Source organism: Odocoileus virginianus, chromosome 26 (genome assembly GCF_023699985.2).
Source record: "Odocoileus virginianus isolate 20LAN1187 ecotype Illinois chromosome 26, Ovbor_1.2, whole genome shotgun sequence".
Classification (NCBI taxonomy): domain Eukaryota; kingdom Metazoa; phylum Chordata; class Mammalia; order Artiodactyla; family Cervidae; genus Odocoileus; species Odocoileus virginianus.
The window spans coordinates 34075167-34093495 of NC_069699.1; the positions used below are offsets into that span (position 1 = coordinate 34075167).

The 18329-nt window shown below is 42.7% G+C and overlaps 1 protein-coding gene across 6 annotated transcripts in view; it reads left to right on the top strand.

The window, feature by feature from the left end:
- PRICKLE2 (prickle planar cell polarity protein 2) overlaps positions 1–18329 on the top strand; it is a 338795-nt gene that overhangs the window by 232667 nt on the left and 87799 nt on the right. For 5 of the 6 annotated variants that reach the window (XM_070455728.1, XM_020904678.2, XM_070455729.1 and 2 more), the window contains one exon: positions 8315–8498. In XM_070455728.1, coding sequence (XP_070311829.1) covers positions 8315–8498 — 184 coding nt within the window. Of the gene's footprint in view, positions 1–1477; positions 1581–8314; positions 8499–18329 lie in introns of those variants that run through there. The other variant, XM_020904676.2, reaches the window with a different exon arrangement.

Here is an 18329-nt window from a genome sequence, read left to right on the forward strand (position 1 = left end):
TTCCCAAGCACATACTGGAGCCAAGGCCCTGGAGGTCAGACTTGTCCTGTGGAGTCCTCGATCCTTGGGGGACACATTTCCCTCTCTTGGAACATCCTCATCTCATTTCGTTCCAAGCCACCCTCCACAACCCTATTTCCCACCTGTCTGCCTTCCTGCCTTCCTGACCCTCCACTTGTGTTTTTGCGCAGCACTCGGGAGGAGGGAGCTAAAGCTTGGTCATGTGGGTCGTGTGATCATGTGACCCAGGCGATTTTGGAGGGGAACAGCTAGTGTTCTTGGTGATGGCTCAGTTTTAACAATTCTGATTTATTCATCATGGGAGTATCTCAGTGATACCCATTTTTCTCAAAAACTCTCTTTTGTTGGTTTTTGTTGTTGTTTGTTGTTCTTGTTTTTTATTTAGTTATTTCTTTGGCTGTGCTGGGTCTTTGTTCCTGCATTTGGACTTTCTCTGGTTGTAGTGAGCAGGGGCTGTTCTCCGTCTCCAGTTTGTGGACTTCTGATTGCAGTGGCTTCTAGCACACTGGCTTCAGCAGTTGGGGTGCACCGGCTTCGTTGCCCTGCAGCCTGTGGAGTCTCCCCAGACCAGACCCCAAACCCGTGTCTCCTGCATTGGCAGGCGGATTCTTAACTGCTGCACCACCAGGGAAGTCCTCTCAGCGCTAAGTGAAAGCAAGCAGACCCCGCTTCAGTTTTTACCGGCTCGCTCACACAGCACAATAATGGCTTTTCTGCTCAGAGTGCCTACTTCTTTTCATTCCTTACATCCAGGCGGCCTGCAGCCTAATAAAATCTCTCTTCACTCAAAACACGTGTTTACCTGTTTTCTTGGTCAAACAGATAAGGTGGGAACGGTGTTCCCAAAGGTAGGAAACTCCGAATAAGTTTTGGCTCATCTTAGGCCAGTGCTTTGGATGCACGTGAAAAGCTGGACGTTTTTATTGGGAACTTGAGGGAATGGAGCAGCAGAGTGGACTGAGGAAGCCAGGCTCCTCCCCAGCCCCTCGGAAGTCTGGCCTGCCCGAGACAGACCCTTTAGGTGGTTTGCAGTGACGTCAGCTATCGCACCATTGAGAGTCTGTGACCGATATACAAAGACACAATTCAGAGCCAGGGCTTAGTGGTTTTAGATTATCTGTGACCCATCTCTCCCTACTTGCACAGCAAATTGAAAGTTGATAGCTGTTGAAATCCGGTTTTCAGATTTTTTTTTTTTTTATTTATCTATCTGAGGGACCCAGCTTAACTCTGTGATATCCTGAAGTATATATGCAGTTCCCACGTTGCCTGGTGTTTTCTTCAGTATGTACATAAAGTCTCTGATCCTGCTACAGGGCACCAGATCAGAGCAAACCCACTTATCTGGATTGAAGAATGCACATCTTTTTGCCGAGAGTGTTACGTGTCCATGTGTGGGTGGCTCTGGCTCATGTCTTTTTATTTCAGGCCAGAGTCTTGTCTCTCGGTACTCGCTGATAGCGCACACACAGAAATGAAATCTGGTCTCCAGTTCCTTCACATGAGAGGAAAAGAGGGCCCGCATCTGTTTCTGTTCAGCAGTGATTATCTCTGGGATTGTGAGTGTTTGAATTATTTTTTTCTTCTTATCTGTAATTCCTAATTCTTTTCTACGTACATTTTATGTTGCTTTTCTTTTTATGATAAGGGGGCAGTAACATTAAATTACGATAAGGAGAAAAAGGCTTCCTCTTTTCCTCCGGTTAAGAGTAAAAGGAGTGATTCTTGTGCCTTTAGTAAGCTGAAGTCATGGAAGAATTTAAATACCAAGGACACGTGTTAATTAGCAAAAAGCTTTGGAGGCCTTTGGGGTATTTTAGCCCTCTGTATTTTCTTTTTTATTAATTTTTATTGGAGTCTAGTTGCTTTCCATAGCCCTCTGTCTTTAACAAAAGTATCTTTTCCCACACCCGATCTCAGCTGCCTGAGGCATTGCTGTATTGAGCCCAGAACTGTGCATTCCTTAACCCCACTTGATTTGTGTTGGGACTGAGCCACCCTTTAAGCAGTCTGCCCCATGACCCTGTGCCTAAAAGTGACCTGAACCTGTCTGACCATGAACTTGGCACAGGGAAGCCCATACCACAGGGAAGGAAGACGGCAGGACAGACAGCAGGTTGGCAGTGAGAGGCACTGCTTGATGACTGGTGTGGTCCTGCCTCTCTCCAGCATGTTTTCACACACATGCCCTGGTGGGGCCCAGCTGAGTGACAGGAGGACTTAGTGATACAGAGTTTAATATATCGTAGTCGGGACAGTTGGCATAGATGTCCTGAAACAGTTTTTAAAATGTATATTGTCCAGAGACCATTGGGAATGTTGGTAGAACACACCAGTTTCCAGACCCGCTCTGACTCGGGTGCTCCATTCTAACTGGCAGGATAGCTCCAGAAGCATGTTCTCCAAATGCGTGTCAGCTTGGAATGACATGGAATGCTGGGGAAAATGCACTTCCAGGGCCCTGTCTCCGACTTGTCTAATTAGTCATGGGGGTACATCACCCTAGGCATCTCCATGTAATGTCTTAGAAACAGGGCGTACAATTTCCCGTGACCAGAATCATCATTATCTGCAGAGTTTGATGATAAAGAATCATCTGTCTATTAAGTCATCCAGCAGCCTCTGTTTTTTTTTTTTTTTTTTCTGTCTTTCTGCCATCTCTCAAATTATGGGGCACCTACTTCATATTTTGATAATACTAGAAATGACCTTGAGCTGTCCTGGGAAGTATGCTGGTTTCCAGGTGTGTGTCTTTGGAACCCTTGAGATGTTAGGACCATGAAAATGGTACTGGAGTTTAGGAGAAGGTGGAGCTTAAGAAAAGTCGAGCCCAGGACCTCCTGCTGTCTCATCACCTTGGGCAGCTCTGTTTTATATAATGAGTTTCCACATAGGAGTTCTCTTGCAAAAAAATATTTTCCTCTCCTTAAAAAAAAAAGAAAGGAGGCATGAAAAAGAGAAGGGGAAGGGGGAGAGGGGGAAGACTTAATGATGTTTCCAATCCTATCCAAAGCTAGAATCCTGCCGTTTACGACTTGAACTTGTTAGCATCGTGTGACAACGAAGACTCCTTTTTTGCCTTCATCCTATCACTTCTCACAGGAAGGAGGCATTGTGGTTCAGGGTTCAGTGCTGTAAATAACCTGTCAACGTCTCAAAGATGAGACACCACCGCCCCCCAGCAGACAGACACCCCCGATCCGTTTATAACGAATTCTTTTGCATCATGGTCGGTGGGTTCACTGGTATAAATCGTTAGGCATTTTGCAAATGATTTGGTCACTGGTGTAAATGACCAGAGTACTTTGAGACAGTTGAAAGAAGAGCCTTCATCTGCTGGTCTTGGTTATGTCATGGAAGAGCCAGTTGTGGCTTCTGAATACGAAAGCGAATGAATTCATAGCTGCAACTTTAGGTTGACGGGGTGGCAAGGGTTGTTGCTGGGTAGACAGAGGGAGGACGGAGGATGCAGGAGCTCTGCTCTCTGAATCATGCCTTGTTCCTTGGAAACCTGTCATTCACAAACCCAATTATGTACAGGTAGAATGTCAACTCTGACAGAATGAAACCAATGCACGCTTTGTATGATTGGGTTTTGTTTTTTTTTTTTTTAATGAAATCCTGCTTTACTAGCAGGTTCTATCTTCATAAATGTCTATTTAAAAAAGAAAAAAAACAAAACCAAATCATATATTTCCCCACGCTCTCCTGAAAAGCTTTAATCAGTGTGTGGAAAGCGAGAGCTCTTGGGTGTTGTGTGCATTTTGCCAAGAGGGAGACAAAGACGTGAGAATCAAGAGAAATCCTGTTGGCTTTACCTCTGACCCTCCGCGCCTTTCTCAGCATCTAGGCCTTGCCGTTGCTCATTTGTAAACAGGAGTTATTAAATTAGTCTCTCCAAAGGCTGTCATGGAAGCACTCAAAGGTTAAAAATTCTTTGCAAATAAAAATGCCTTGCCACAGCAGTGCTTGTTAATTATAAATGAGGAATGGAAGGCAGACAGCTGACAGGGAAAATACATAAGGTCCTGATGGTTTTGATTTACCTTTTTTTTGTTTGTTTCTTTTCCTCCTCCTTTTTTCCCTGTTTGGTTTTGATTTTTCTGAACGTGTTTGTTGTTGAACAAAAGGCTGCTCTCTGGTGGGAATGAGGTATGCCTTTCATAGAGTATTAATAGGGTTTGGGGGTCAGATGGATCCTACTTTGCATCTCTGTTCTGCTTTGTTTTCTTCCCTGGAAGGTGGAGGTGATAGTCCCTTTCTTGGAGGAGTGGTGTGCAAATCTGAGTTCACGGGTGTCAGGTAGAAGCAAGTCATAGAAGCAAGTCATTTTGCTCCTGTGTGCCCTCACCCAAGTCCTGCTTGCCCTCATTTCGCCTCACCATTCTAGTTTTGTGTTTCCCTGAGCATCTTTCCTATACTACTTGATTGAATGATATGTTCCTTTTTGTTGTTGTTTATTGTATGTTTCTCCCCCTCTGAGTATATAGATTCTATGAGGGGAGGGATCTTTGTTTCTTTTGCTTGGGTATGACTAGTGTCTAGAGCAGTGCCTGGCAGATGGTAGGTAATTGGCGGTACTTGTGAAATGACTAAAGAGGACTCTTAGCCCTCTTCTCTTTCTCCTCTGTTCAGGCTTCTATTCAGTGAGACTCATTATGAATCTGGTTCTTTAATTCTGTTTTGCTTTTGTCTTTGTTCCTTCTTCTGGAGCTTCTGTTCATTAGACTGTGTCCGTCCAGCATTAAAAAGTATGCTCTTACTGGCCTTGCTGAATAAATGAGTTTCATTGATGAATATTATAGAGACTGAATTTAGGAAAAAATATCTACATTTTGTTCTAAAAATGTGACTTGTTGGTAAACCATTAGTCACAGAAGAGCTTCCTAGACTTGCCTAAACGTAGGGAGACTTTTTACCCTTAAGTCATACACTGATGTAAAAAGTTCTGGAGGGGGAAAAAAAAACCTAGACTGCTTCCCAAGACCCCTGACTTCTTTACAGTAGGTGATTAATTAATGAGTTACTCTTAAAATGAGCTCAAGCTATTTTTAAAAGCAACAGCCAAGATTTGGATAAAACTTCTCTGAGTTTGGAGATGCAAACCAGATCCCAGTGTGCATTCTCTTCGTGTATATATTCAGTCAGGTGAAAAGCAGGAAGTAGAAGAATCTGACAAGCCTCACTTGGCTGGACAAAACTGATTCTGTTTCTTCAAGTACATTTTGGTATCAAAATTCAGGCCATTAAAAGAATAGGGACCAAAAAAATACCCTGACTGATCATCTTAATAGATGCAAAAAAAAAAAAAAAAGCATTTGACAAAATGTAACACCCTTTGTTGATTAAAAATTCTCAATGACTAGCATAGATGAAAACTTCTTCAACTTAATGAAGAAAAGTTACCCAAAAAATCCCACAATTATCTAATACTTGATGGTGAAGGGTTGGTTGCTTTCCCTTATGGTCAGGAACAAGACAAAGAGCAGCTTAGACATTTGCACCTTAGGATCACTGGAGGACCTAGGCAAGGCAATAAGACAGGATAAAGAAAAAATAGTCATTAGATTGAAAAGGAAGGAATACAACAATCTCTATTCACAGATGACATGGTCTTGTATATAGAAAGTCCTAAGGAATACACACATTCAAAAAATGGAAATAAATAGAAAGACATTCTTTGTTCATGGATTGGGAGACTTAATATTGTTAAGATAGCAGTACTCTCCAAATTAAAGATTCACCACAGTGCCTGTCAAAATCTGAGCTTAAATTTTTTCAAAAAATGGCAAGATAACCCTAAAATTTATAATTTATAGTGCAGATGTTAGGGGCCCACAAAAGGTAAAAAAAAAAAAATGTTTAAAAGAAGAAAGTTGGAGGACTCACACTACACAATTTCAAAACTTACTACAAAAGAGCAGTAATGAAGACAGTATGGTACTAGCATAAGAAGAGAATATAGACCAAAATATGAAATGAAGTTGAGGTGAGAGTCCAGAATAAATCCTTACATTTATGGCCAACTGATCTTTGACGAGGGTCAATGCAAGTGAGTTGAATGGTGCTGGGACACTTAGATAGCCACATGAGGATGAAGTTGGATTCCTATTTCATACCATATATGAAAAGCACCTCAAAATGGGTCATAGGCCCATAAATAAGAACTAAAACCATAAAATTCTTAGATGAAAATGCAAGAGTAAATCTTATGACCTTAGGTTCCTTAAATATGATACCAAAAGCAGAAAGAACAACAGGGGGGCGGGGGAATGGACTTCCTCAAAATAAAAAACTTAGGTGTTTCAAAGGACTTCATCATAAAGGGAAGACAGTCTATCAAATGAGAGAAAATTTTACAAAGCATATATCTGATAAGGACTTGTATCCAAAAAGTATATAAAGGATTCTTTCAACAATAAAAAGACAATTTTAAATGGACTAAAGATGTGAATAGACATTTCTCCAAATAAGACATAGAATCACATAAAAGGATGTGTAACATCATTAGTCATAAAGGAAGTACAAATCAAAGCCTTGGTAAGACAGCACTGCACACCCACCAGGCAACAATCACAGAGAAAGACAGCGACAAGTGTGACACAAGTGGAGGGAATGGAACACTCATCCCTTAATGGTGGGGATGTAAAAAGATGTAAATATCTTGAAAAACAGTTTGGCAGTTCCTCAAAATGTTAAACATAAAGTTACGGTATGATCTAGCAATTCCATTCCTAGGTAAATACCCAAGAGAATTGAAAACATACGGAGAACTTGCACATCAGTAGAGTAGCATTATTCAAAAACAGTGAAAAGTGGAAACAGTCCAAATGTCTACTGACTGATGAATGGATAAACAAAGTGTAGTATATCCATGTAATGGAGTATTATAATGCAGGAAATGAAAGATTGACATGTGCTTCTGCATGAGTTTATCTTGAAAACATCCTGCTATGTGTAAGAAGCCTGTATATAGTAAAATTCCATTTATGTATATGGTAAGACTATAGTAAGATTCCATTTATGTGGAATTTCCAGAAATTTCCAGAACAAGTAAAACCTTAAAGACAGAAAATACATTAATGGTTATCAGGGCCCCGGGGGAGGGGAGGGTGAGAAGTTACTGCTAATAATGCACTTGGAGTTTCTTTTGAGGGTGAAGAAAATGTTCTAAAATTCGATAATGGTGGTGGTGTCACATCTCTGTAAATATACTAAAAACCAGTGAATTGTACACTCTAAAATGCTGAGTTTTATGGTATGTGAATTATATCTTCACAAAGCTTTTGTCGAAAAATTCAGACACATGGGGATTAGAATTCTGGGCTGTCTCATCACATTTATAAGGTGCTCCTGAAACTAATTCTAGAGGTCGGAGTGCAGGTAGAACAGCTTATTTTCTTAAAATCTTTTTCCTCCTTTACTTTTTTCCTCTCTTTTTACTTTTTATTTCACTGGTGGAAGCTAAAAGTGCTTTTGTGTTGCTGACATCAACGTTTTTATTGCTTCATCATTTTTGTAGCCATGGAAAAGGGAACAGATGGTAATCTTAAAAGAGAAATGTTCAATTTGGGGGAGAGAATTGTGTCTTTGGCTGCTATCTTTTGAAATACTTCACATGCATGATGCTCTTGTACATTAAAGAAACAGCTACCAATGTGGGGTAATTTAGGGTTTCTAATTAGAATTTCAAACCCACAAGGATCTTCAGTGGAGATGAAAATGTCTTTCCCAGGAGATCTTAGGGTCAGATTTGTTTCGTGGGGAAAAAAAACTATTTTTACTCTTCTTAAAATCTCACCTGCAGTTATTTTTAAAACCACTTTCTTTTCCTAAGGTCTGGAAACCTTTTATAAAAATGGAATGTTGTCAGTATTGTTAAATCTCCTGGTAATATTTCTGGTCTGACTATGTATGGTATATATTTAATTACTATTCCAGTTGAGGAAATTGTGGTCATGGTGCATATCCAGTGTTCTACCTAGTAAAATAAAAGGTATTTTGACTTGCCTCTTGGGATACTGATTTAGAAGAGGTCGGTGTCCATGTTTAAATGTCCTTAGCATGCTTGCCTGGTGGCCCCTGACTGTTTAGGGGCTTTTTGCAGGTACTCAGGGCCACGCCTTCTACAACAACAGGCGGGGTGTGGAACACTCCTTTAGATGCTTTTGCCAAAAGCCAGTTCCAAGGAATGTGTTTATGGATTGGGATCCAAGGGCTGGTGAGTGGCAGGCCAGGTGAAAAACTGGTTTCTTTTGCCTTCCTGCTCACCTCCTGCCTTTGCTGCTCGCAGGAAGATCTGCCTGCACTGCAAGTGCCCTCAGGAGGAGCACATGGTGACGGTGATGCCCCTGGCGATGGAGAAGACAGTCAGCAAGCTCATATTTGACTTCCAGAGGAACTCGACCTCAGACGACGACTCGGGCTGTGCCCTGGAGGAGTACGCCTGGGTCCCGCCGGGCCTGAAGCCTGAACAGGTACTATTCTTTCTCTTCTTCTTCTTCTTTTTTAAATATTTATGTATTTGGCTGCCCTGGGCCTCATTTGTGACTGTGAACTCTTTGTTGTGGCATATGGAATCTAGTTCTCTGAGCAAGGATTCTCTGGCTGCCTCCACTGGGAGTGCAGAGTCTTAGCCTCAGGCCTCCTGAGGAAGTCCCAGAGGTACCAGTCTTGACAGAAGGGCAGTTACGGGTTTGGCTTTTACCTTGGTTCCGGCCGTCCTTCCTCATTCCAGTTCAGAAGGAAGAGCTGACTGTGCTGAGTCCAAGAAGATGTTGCTTTATGGGATGAAGACGTCTGGGTCCCCAGCGGAAAACCAGGAAGAGAAATGAAACTGAGCTAATTCATTCTGCATTTCCATTTAAGCTGTTACCAAAAGATTTTCTAGAAACATCTAGAAACAGCATTTTTGGAGAGGGAAGGGGTGTCCTACATTGGCCACCAATCTTAATGTTAAGATTCTTTGTAAAGGAGAGTAAGGAAATGAGGATTTACCTAGTGATCTGATGCTGCACTGAAAAGTTTGGCCCAGCTTGACAGAGAAAGATGCTGGCACTTCCTGAAACATCTTGGCACTGCCCGCAGGCTGTAAATACTACTGGCTTGGTTAGATGAACTTGGTTTCTTTCTGTGTCACTGCATTTCTCTCAATCATATACAACCTCCACTTTGCATTTCTTGGTCTTTGGAATTTTCTCCTGTTCCAGCCTCCTGTTGGTTTAGAAGCCCCTCCTGTAAGCTGGATACTTTCATGATCTTCCTTGCACATCTTTGAGAGTAAGGTTTATCCCAGCCTCAATGTTTGACCACTATTCCCTTCCCCTCGCATAGAAAGGTTCTTCCCCTGGAGATCTTCTCTATGTCTGGCAATGTTTTAAAGCTTAAAAAGCCCTAAAAGGTTAACTCTGGAACTTTAGATGTGATGCTCTTAGAAAAAGTTCTTTATGGTGAGGGAAGACCCAAAAATTCACCAAGAACTTGAGGATGGGACCCTGATAACATCTCCTTGGTTAGCCATTTCTCATTTTTCTTCTTCCAGTAATGAGGTTGTCATTTGACAGATGGAATTCTGAGCACACAACCAGGATTTGTTTAACCAGCAAAGGATTGTTTAAATTTTTAATTAGTCACTAATTCTTAGAAATTGCTCATAATTAAAAAATTTTAATTTTAAAGTTGATGTTTAGATCTTGAAATTTTGAGAATCTGGAATCTTACTTTCAATAGAATCTGAAATCTTACTTTCTCAAAAATTGGTGTGCAGGCCATTGATTTGAATGCGAGACATTCTTTCCAGAGTTTGAAAAGAGTGAATCTCCACATCAGCCTGGTCACCACTAAGCCCATTTTATCCTTTTGTGTTCATCTTCCTATACCCTACAGGCATTTGAGTTTTGTGAATTCTATTCTAATTTTTACTAGGATGAAAATGTCTTGGAATGGAAACTTTCTCAGAAAATAATTTCTGTGAGAATTGAAAGGAATTCTGTGTTGGGTTATCAGCAGAAATAAATAAGAATGTTTTCTCCCAGGGGCTTCCCAGGTGGCACTTAAAGAACCCACATGCCAATGCAGGGAGACATGAGATGTGGGTTTGATCCCTGGGTCCAGAAGATCCCCTGGTGGAGGAAATGGCAACCCACTCCTGTGTTCTTGCCTGGGAAGTCCCGTGGACAGAGGTGCCTGGAGGGGCCTGGAGGGCTGCAGTCCCTAGGCTCACAAAGAATTGGATGCAATTGGAGAGACTTAGCCCATATGCAGTTTTCTCCCAGTTTGTAAATTAAGGTTAAAGCTTTATTTTCTTCTGTTTCAGTAAAGACTGTATTGTTAATAAGTTGAAGAAGAATGAGAGTATTTGATTGAGTTTGTCTGGAAACTCAGATGAGGTGGTGGGTGACTAAATATCTGTGTTTGACATCACCCTTCTACTGCCAGTACTTGAGCAGTGAGTTTTCACACCTCGATACATCTGTGAGCCTGTTTCGTTTTCTTGCTAACCTCATTTCCAGCAGCTTCCAAGAGACCCATCCTTCTTTTGTTCATGTTGCTTCCTGCTGAACTGGGCTCTCAAATTCCAAAGTTAAGCTATTTTCCCTACCTAAGCATTCATTGTTCCCTGCTTAGGTAGATTCATTTCTAAGGCCATTAAATATCATTCTATGATGTCCAGATTCAGAGAACATTTTCTACTGACCTAAGAGAATAGACAGTTGCAAAAGTTAAAGGGCTTGGTGACATCCATCAATTCCAAAAATGATTGCTTACATATTTTTGAAGGCCACTTGCCTCATCCAAAGTGAATATCTTTGGGAAACATAAAACATCTTTCTTTGATTTGTTTTGAAAGAAAATGATTAATGCTATTAAATCAGTGGTTTGAATTATGTCAGATGACAGAGTATTCCCATCTCTTGTAATTGTATTTTTCTTCAAATGATTTTCTCTATTCACAACACTTACTCAGACCTATATGACACAGATGATTAGAAAGGAAATCGTTCTCTAGAGAGAGACTATCTTTTTAAGCTATTTGAAGGGCTCTATATTTGCCTAATAAAATATGAATCTGTATTAAAGGTGTTTCAAGGGATCATGTTGCATGAAAAAAAGTCTTCAGATTTTTAAATTACAAGATCTTTGAAAGTCTGTTACTTATGGAACTGATTATAGGTTTAAAGATTTTTTTTCAAAGGTTGCCTAGTAGGTTTTAGAAAAACTTAAGACCTAAATACCTCTTACTAATAAAAATTCTGGTATTTAATATGATGTTAGTTGTCTCTGACTTGAGAAAAAACATTGTTCTATCAGGAGAAATTACAGTGATATTAAAATGCTTTGTGCTGGAGGCAAAGTATTCAGGACCAGTTAGGGTTCCGAGTAATGTGCTTTCATTTTTGTTAAAAACCTTTCATTTTTTTCTCTGGTTGTGGAGTTGGTAATATACCTCGGGTGACACTCTTTATTATTCTGTTTCTTCTGAGAAATGCCTTCAGTTAAATAAAATGGAAACGAAAGCTACCCTCCTTTTAAAAGGAGGTATTCATGAATATGGGCAGTTAATTTAATTAAAATCTGCTAGCTGCAAAAACCCAACCTTCTTAAAATAGTATAAAAAAAGCATAAAGATGACAATCGATGCCAGAAAAGAAAGGCTTCTAAGGTGTGTTTTTTAATGACCAAACTGAAAACTGATCAGAGAGGTTGCCAAGATCCTTTGTCTCCACGCGCTCCAGGTGAGGCGTTTAATATTATGCAGGGAGCCCTGCCGGCAGGACAGAAAACTGGAGTCTCCCCTGATGCCCGTCTGAGGTCATCTGTAAGGCTCCAATTTCCCTTCAGACTCCGGCAGGTCACTGAATGCGCTCTGTCTCCTAGAACCTCTCTGGGGAGACATTTATAGCAGATAATACTTTAGGAAGAATTTGGAAATTATTTAACAAGCTGTAAGGAAGGGAAATGGTGAGCAGGGTCTCTAAACCTCAGTGCTGTTGACAGTTTAGGCTGAATGATTCTTGCTGTCGGGGCAGTCCTGGGCATTATAGGATAGTTAGCAGCATCCCTGGCCCCCACCACCTACTTGATGCCAGTAGCACTCACCATGCCCTCCATGGGGTTGACCAGACCCAGACACGTATCGGAATACCATTCATTGCCCCTGGGGGATGAGCTGGGTACCCTGACTGAGAACCACTGGGTAAAAGTAATGTCAAAACCTGGAGGACCTGTCAACACAAGCGTGGCCCAATCCAGACAAGAAGAGGATGACTCAGTTGAGTAAACATTTATTTGAGCACCTCCCAGGTCCTTGCTCTGGTATTACAGCTGCTGCCCTGAAACGAGGCTGAGTATTTGGCAGAGTGAGAAGGGTGATCCCACGCTGCTTGAGCAGAGGCCAGTACTCATCCTCCGATAAGTCAAAACAAGAATTGAAATGGTGTGAGGACCAGGTTGTTGGGTGGATCACCGTTTGTTCTCCAAAACAAGAGATGGCATTCTCTTTCCATAATGGGAAGACTTTGCCTATTGAAAAAAGGGAAAGAAACGAAGAAAGCAAGCAGATAAAAATCACTCATAATTCTGCCAACCACAGAAAACTGTTTTCCAACATTTTTGGAATGTGTGTGAGTTTCCCTGGTGACTCAGTGAAGAATCTGCCTGCAATGCTGGAGACACAGGAGATGAGAGTTCGATCCCTGGGTTGGAAAGATCCCCGGAGGAGGACATGGCAACCCACTCCAGTATTTTGGCCTAGAGAATCCCAGGGACAGAGGAGCCCAGCAGGCTACAGTCCATGGGGTCACAATGAGTCAAAATGATGAGCAATTAACACTTTCACTTGGAATGCATGTAACAAGAATCTATGTGTATAGGCTTACATTTCTGTTTTGTTTCGGACAAAAATGTGATGATGCTATCCATTTATCTTGAAATTTTTTTCACTTCATGTATTGTGAACATTTTTTTCTTTTTTTCTTTTTTCTGTATTTGAAAGTCACTCAGTCATGTCCGACTCTTTGTGACCCCCATGGACTATACAGTCCATGGAATTCTTCAGGCCGTGATACTGGAGTGGCTAGCCATTTTCTTCTCCAGGGGATCTTCCCAGCCCAGGGATCGAATCCAGGTCTCTTGCATTGCAGGCAGATTCTTTACCACCTGAGCTACCGGGGAAGCCCAAATTTCTGTATTTAGACCCAGATTATCTTTTGGAATAGGTGCATAGTTCTCTGTTAGTAGTTACCAACTTGTAGTGGCACCACTCGCCACTAGGGGGCATTTGGAAGTGTAGGTTAGATGGGGGTAGTTATTGTCAAAATGGTTAGGGGGTTCCAGTCAAATTTTGATGGGTAGGGGCTTGGGATGCTAAACATTCTGAGAAGTACCAGGTGATCCTGCGCAAAGGAGAATTGATCCCTCCCAAATGCCAGGAGCACAACCATCAGACAGCCCTGAACTGAAAAGTTATTTTTGAACATATGCATCCTTGGTAGTTTTTCTCTATATCAAATAAAACAGTAGCAGCCAGCATTCCTGTACACTCACCTGCTTCTCTCCTTCAGCACAATCCCTAGAGGTGGAGAGGTCATGTGTAAACCCCTTTAAGGCTTTTGATTGATTGTGCCAGTAAGACTTTGATTCATTGTGCTAAACTGCCGTCCAGAAATGTTGTGAGTAGTGCATCCTCTGGGTGGATAGCTTTCATGGGGTCTGTGAGGATATGGTTTTTCTCCTGGTACTTCTGCTTCCGATCCTTGAAAATGTGAACAGACCATCAGATTGCTCCCCCTGAGTGAGTGTCCTTTTATCGATGTTTTGGATTCTGCATGGAGAGTTCTCAGACAGGAATGTCTGCACATCTTTGGTCTCCCAGTATTGTGATTTTACCTTGACCATAACCCTATTTTTGCACATCAACAATGGTAATTAGGTTATTTCTCCAGAACTCTCAACTTTCACTTCAGACTGTTGCAGGAAGGATGAAGAGTGGCTACTAGAAGTAATTGCCCAATTTGGGGCTTTCAAAGCATTTTTCCTTATGTGGCAAAATAGACATCCAATATTACCTAAAAGATGGGAGTGAATTAGTTGGTTTAAAATACCCTTGTTGGGAATATGTAAAAGTCTTTATTTGGCTTTTAATTTGATGATTGTTACTCATTCATCAGATGTCAGATTAAATGTATTTCCTGAAGGAGTTTCTCTAACCGCCCCACTCTTCCAATATAAGATTAGGTCCCCAATTCTATGCTTTCCAAGAGTCCCTACCATTTCTTTTTCATTATTTTTCTTGCTTAGGCACTAAGTCATGTCTGACTCTTTCACGACCCGATGCACATAGCACCTCTCAAACTTGTAATTACCTATCAGTATAACTATTTCTTTAATATTTAGCTTTCTGACTTTGCTTTAAGATTCAGGAGGTCAGGGGTCTTATCTGCTTTGTTCTTTAGGGATTTCCTAGTACCTAGCACAGTGCCAGGCACCCTACCAATATTTGTTAAGAGACAGGCAGGTGCCCAGGAGCCTTTGCAGAACCAGTGATATTCAGGGTTGCATCACACTAAGAAGATGTCTTTTCAATGTTTTTCTACATAAAAACAGGATTATTCTGTATCCATTATTCCTATTCCCTGTATTTTTCTTAAAAACATATTCAACCAGATTCCCTGAATAATCCCAGCGGCTTCAGAGATGTCTTAGGTTGGAAAGGCAGGAGATGGATGACATGCGGGGAGGGACTGTGTTCCGGCACAGACTTGAGGCAGCACCACCAGCTCTTACACTCAAGGTGCCAGGAGCCAAGGGTCTGACAGAAGCCCTCCATATTTCCAAACCAGAGGACCAGTTGTGTCACAGAATCACTTGGAGAATGCATTCGGAAGCACAAGGGGAAGTGTCACAGTGCAATGGAAAAAGCCTCACTGCCAGAGTCTAGTAAGTCTGGCTTCTGCTCCCTTTCTGACCTCGGGAAAGTTGTTCAGTTTCCAGGAGCCTCAGTTTTCCTTCTGAGGGTGATGATAACACGGAGACAATTACTAAACTTGCTATGAACCCTTGTTTCGTGCCCACCACCATTTTCAACTTTACACGCATTACCATGCTTAATTCTTAAAACAACATGATTTGGTCGTTATTTTTCCTGTTTTAGAAGTGACTAAAACAGAGCTCGGAGAAATGAAGTAACTTGCCCAGGATCACACAGCTGAGAAGCAGCAGAGAGGACTTCAGTCTCAGACACCCAGAGCCCAGAGCTGTTACTCTTTAGACCTATATAGATCGAGCACAGGACTGGACTGGCCCCGAGTGAGGGAGCATGTAGAAAGTTCCCAGGGCAGTGTCTGCACACAGTAGATGCTCAATAGAATGACTGTCTCCTTATCACCCTTCTTGTGGAGCTGTAGCAAGTGTCACTGATCACTACTGCCCTGAGCAGGCAGGAGAAAGTGAGGAAGGAGCATCAGGCTGTCCACGTGGAGGACGGTTATGTCGGGTGGGAGAGGGTCAGCATATGGGGTCAGCCAGAATCCAGGGTTCCTCCTCAGCCTTTTCAAAGGCTTTAAAAAGTCATTTTCATTCTGCTGCTGCAGGAGATGTTCTGCTCCCCAGGTTCTCTTCTGTGGGCTTGCTGTAAAGGTGCAGCTTCTTTTTCGTGAACTTCTGGCCGCACTGAACCAGAGCAGTTTGGACAGGGGCCCAGGCGGAGCCACCTGACTCTGAAAACTTCAGCGTCCCAAGTGGGCTTTGGGGATGTCTGCTGAAGAAATACACTCTGCCAACCCCTCTTCCTTGGTGCCTAAGGTTACCTGTAGCCAGGCTTCTCAGTGCCTGCATTAGCAAGGAGTTAAGTTCCAGGGGCATTTTCTGTAGACCATTCAGAGTGCAAAGAGAGCCTTCCCACAAAGCAGAATGGCCTGCTCTGACGATGCTCAGGTCATCTGAAGGCATGGCTCCTTACTCTGCCGCTCGCAGCCTCTTCAGCAGCCGTCTCTAGTGGGTGGACTTCATGCCGGCTTTCCACTGGACTGTACCCCGTCGTCAGAGTTGAAGAATGAATCACAGTGTGTGCTGGAGAACTCTGTGACAAAGGAACAGTAATCGGACTGTTTTCATTCCTTCCTTCACTGGTCTCCTGCGCACCTCCTCTGTGCAGGCACCATGCTAGGCACTGCAGATGAAACAGTAACCAAGATCACTGAGATTTCTGAGTGCGGCTGTTGGAGACCTGTCCATTAGGAAACGAATGACTGAGATAATTGAACATTGTCAATTTAAAAATGATATAAACAGTAAAGCTGTAAACATTTAGTGAACTCTTGCATGCACCAGGCACTGTCTTAGGTGCTTTGCATTTGATTAACCATGAAGATTAGATAGCATCATCGACTCAATGGACATGAGTTTTAGCAAGCTCCAGGAGATAGTGAAGGACAGGGAAGCCTGGAGTGTTGCAGCCCATGGGGCCACACAGAGTTGGACACAATTGAGCAACTGAACAACAACAACAAATGAAGGAAATACAGTGGCTTCAGTGATCAGGACTGTGGGCCAGAGTGTTGGGGCAGCAGGGATTGGCTAATTTAGATTGACTGATCAGGACCTACCTCTCTGGGGAGGTTAGATCACTCTGAATGTGATCTAGCAGCACTTTGAGCTGCTACTGAATGATAGGAGGAAGCCCACCCTGCAAAGATCTGGCTGGTTGCAGAAGTTCAGAAGTGAAATGAAATCATACTCACTTTCTATCTGTGTTCAGAATTTGGGGAGGGCATTGTTGGACAGTCTAGGGAGAAATGAGTAGGGCCTCTGCCATGCTGAGCTCTTGCCAAGGCAGCCACCCCCCGACCTGAGAACTGGGCAGTTCCACTGCTGTTCCTCACCCTGGGAAATCAAAGGCGCCCCTGTCACCCATCACCTTAACATGTCTGCCTGTGAGCAGAGATAAGGCAACACAGATTCCCCATTCAGAGGTGACTAGAGAGGGAGCAAGAGGCCTTTACCAAGCCAAGTGCGTAATGTATGCCTTATATATGTTTGTGTCTACCCCTTTTGTCATATGGCCTACCTGTCTAAAATGTCAGCCTATTGGAGAGAGACAGACATGGTCCTGTTCACCACCACATCCTCAGTGCTTAAAATAATGTCTGAGAGATTATTCAGTAAACAGATGTTACATGAATTAAGTCGCATTTCATCCCTGTATAAAATCTCCTTTTTCCCCACCCGATACCTTGCAGCTTGAGAGTCAGAGGCTTGCCCAGGGTGCCCCAGCTCGTAAGGGGCAGAGCCGGGATCCACCCAGCCTTCTACTTGACCCAGGACCTATTTGCGCTCCTCTTCCTACACCGCCCTCACCTCCATGGTGACCCACCCAAGATATCAGATCCAAGGAAGCCAACTTGGCGTGTGTTGGAGGCGGGAGCAGCATGTGTCACACTAGGCTCTTTCATTCCTAGGGGAGACAGATTGCTTTTCATCTCCAGGTGACCCTGGTGACTAAGGGATTCCTCTCTCCCCACCTCCAGTTTCCCCACCACTGCAGGAAGTGGGAGAGCCCCACCTTCAAAGGCTTGTTTCCCTGTCAGCAGTCTCTCTCTCTCTCTGGCGCTTGTCAGTCTCTCATCCTGGCTGGGAACCCACTTGGTGACACACATTTTGTCATCTTCCTCCGCTGGCCCTCATGTTCCTGGTGTGGTGTCTTCATACCTGGGCACTCGGCAGTGATATTCATTGAGCAGATATTTATCAAGTGATAAGTGTGTTCCAGGCACTGCAGGAATAGCCATGAACAAACAAACAAGTATCCTTGCTCTTTCGGAGCTGACACTCTAGTGGAAGAATCAGGCAGGTGAACTATTGAATGAACAATACACTTTCAGTGTGCTGGGAAAGTAATTTTTAAAAAGGGGATGATGTGATTTAGAGCCAGGGTTGGCAAAATTTTTCTGTGAAGAGCCAGACAGTACATATTTTAGACTTTGTGGGACATAGTCTCTGTCGCAAATAGCCAACTCCAACGTTGTCATATGAAAGCAATCCGATAACACATAAATGAATGGGCATGGCCATGTGACAATAAAACTTTATTAACAAAACCAGACAGTGGGCCTGATTTGACCCACAGGCCGTGTAGTTTGTTGGTCCCTGATTTGGCGAATCTACTTCTTCAAATGAGGTGACCAAAGAAAGCCTCTCTGAAGAGATGACATCTAAGCTGTGTTGTTACTTGGAATGATGGCTAGGTTACCCACATTCAGCCATTCCAGTGGTTTTCAAAGTCTGGTTCCCATACCAGCAACATTAGTATC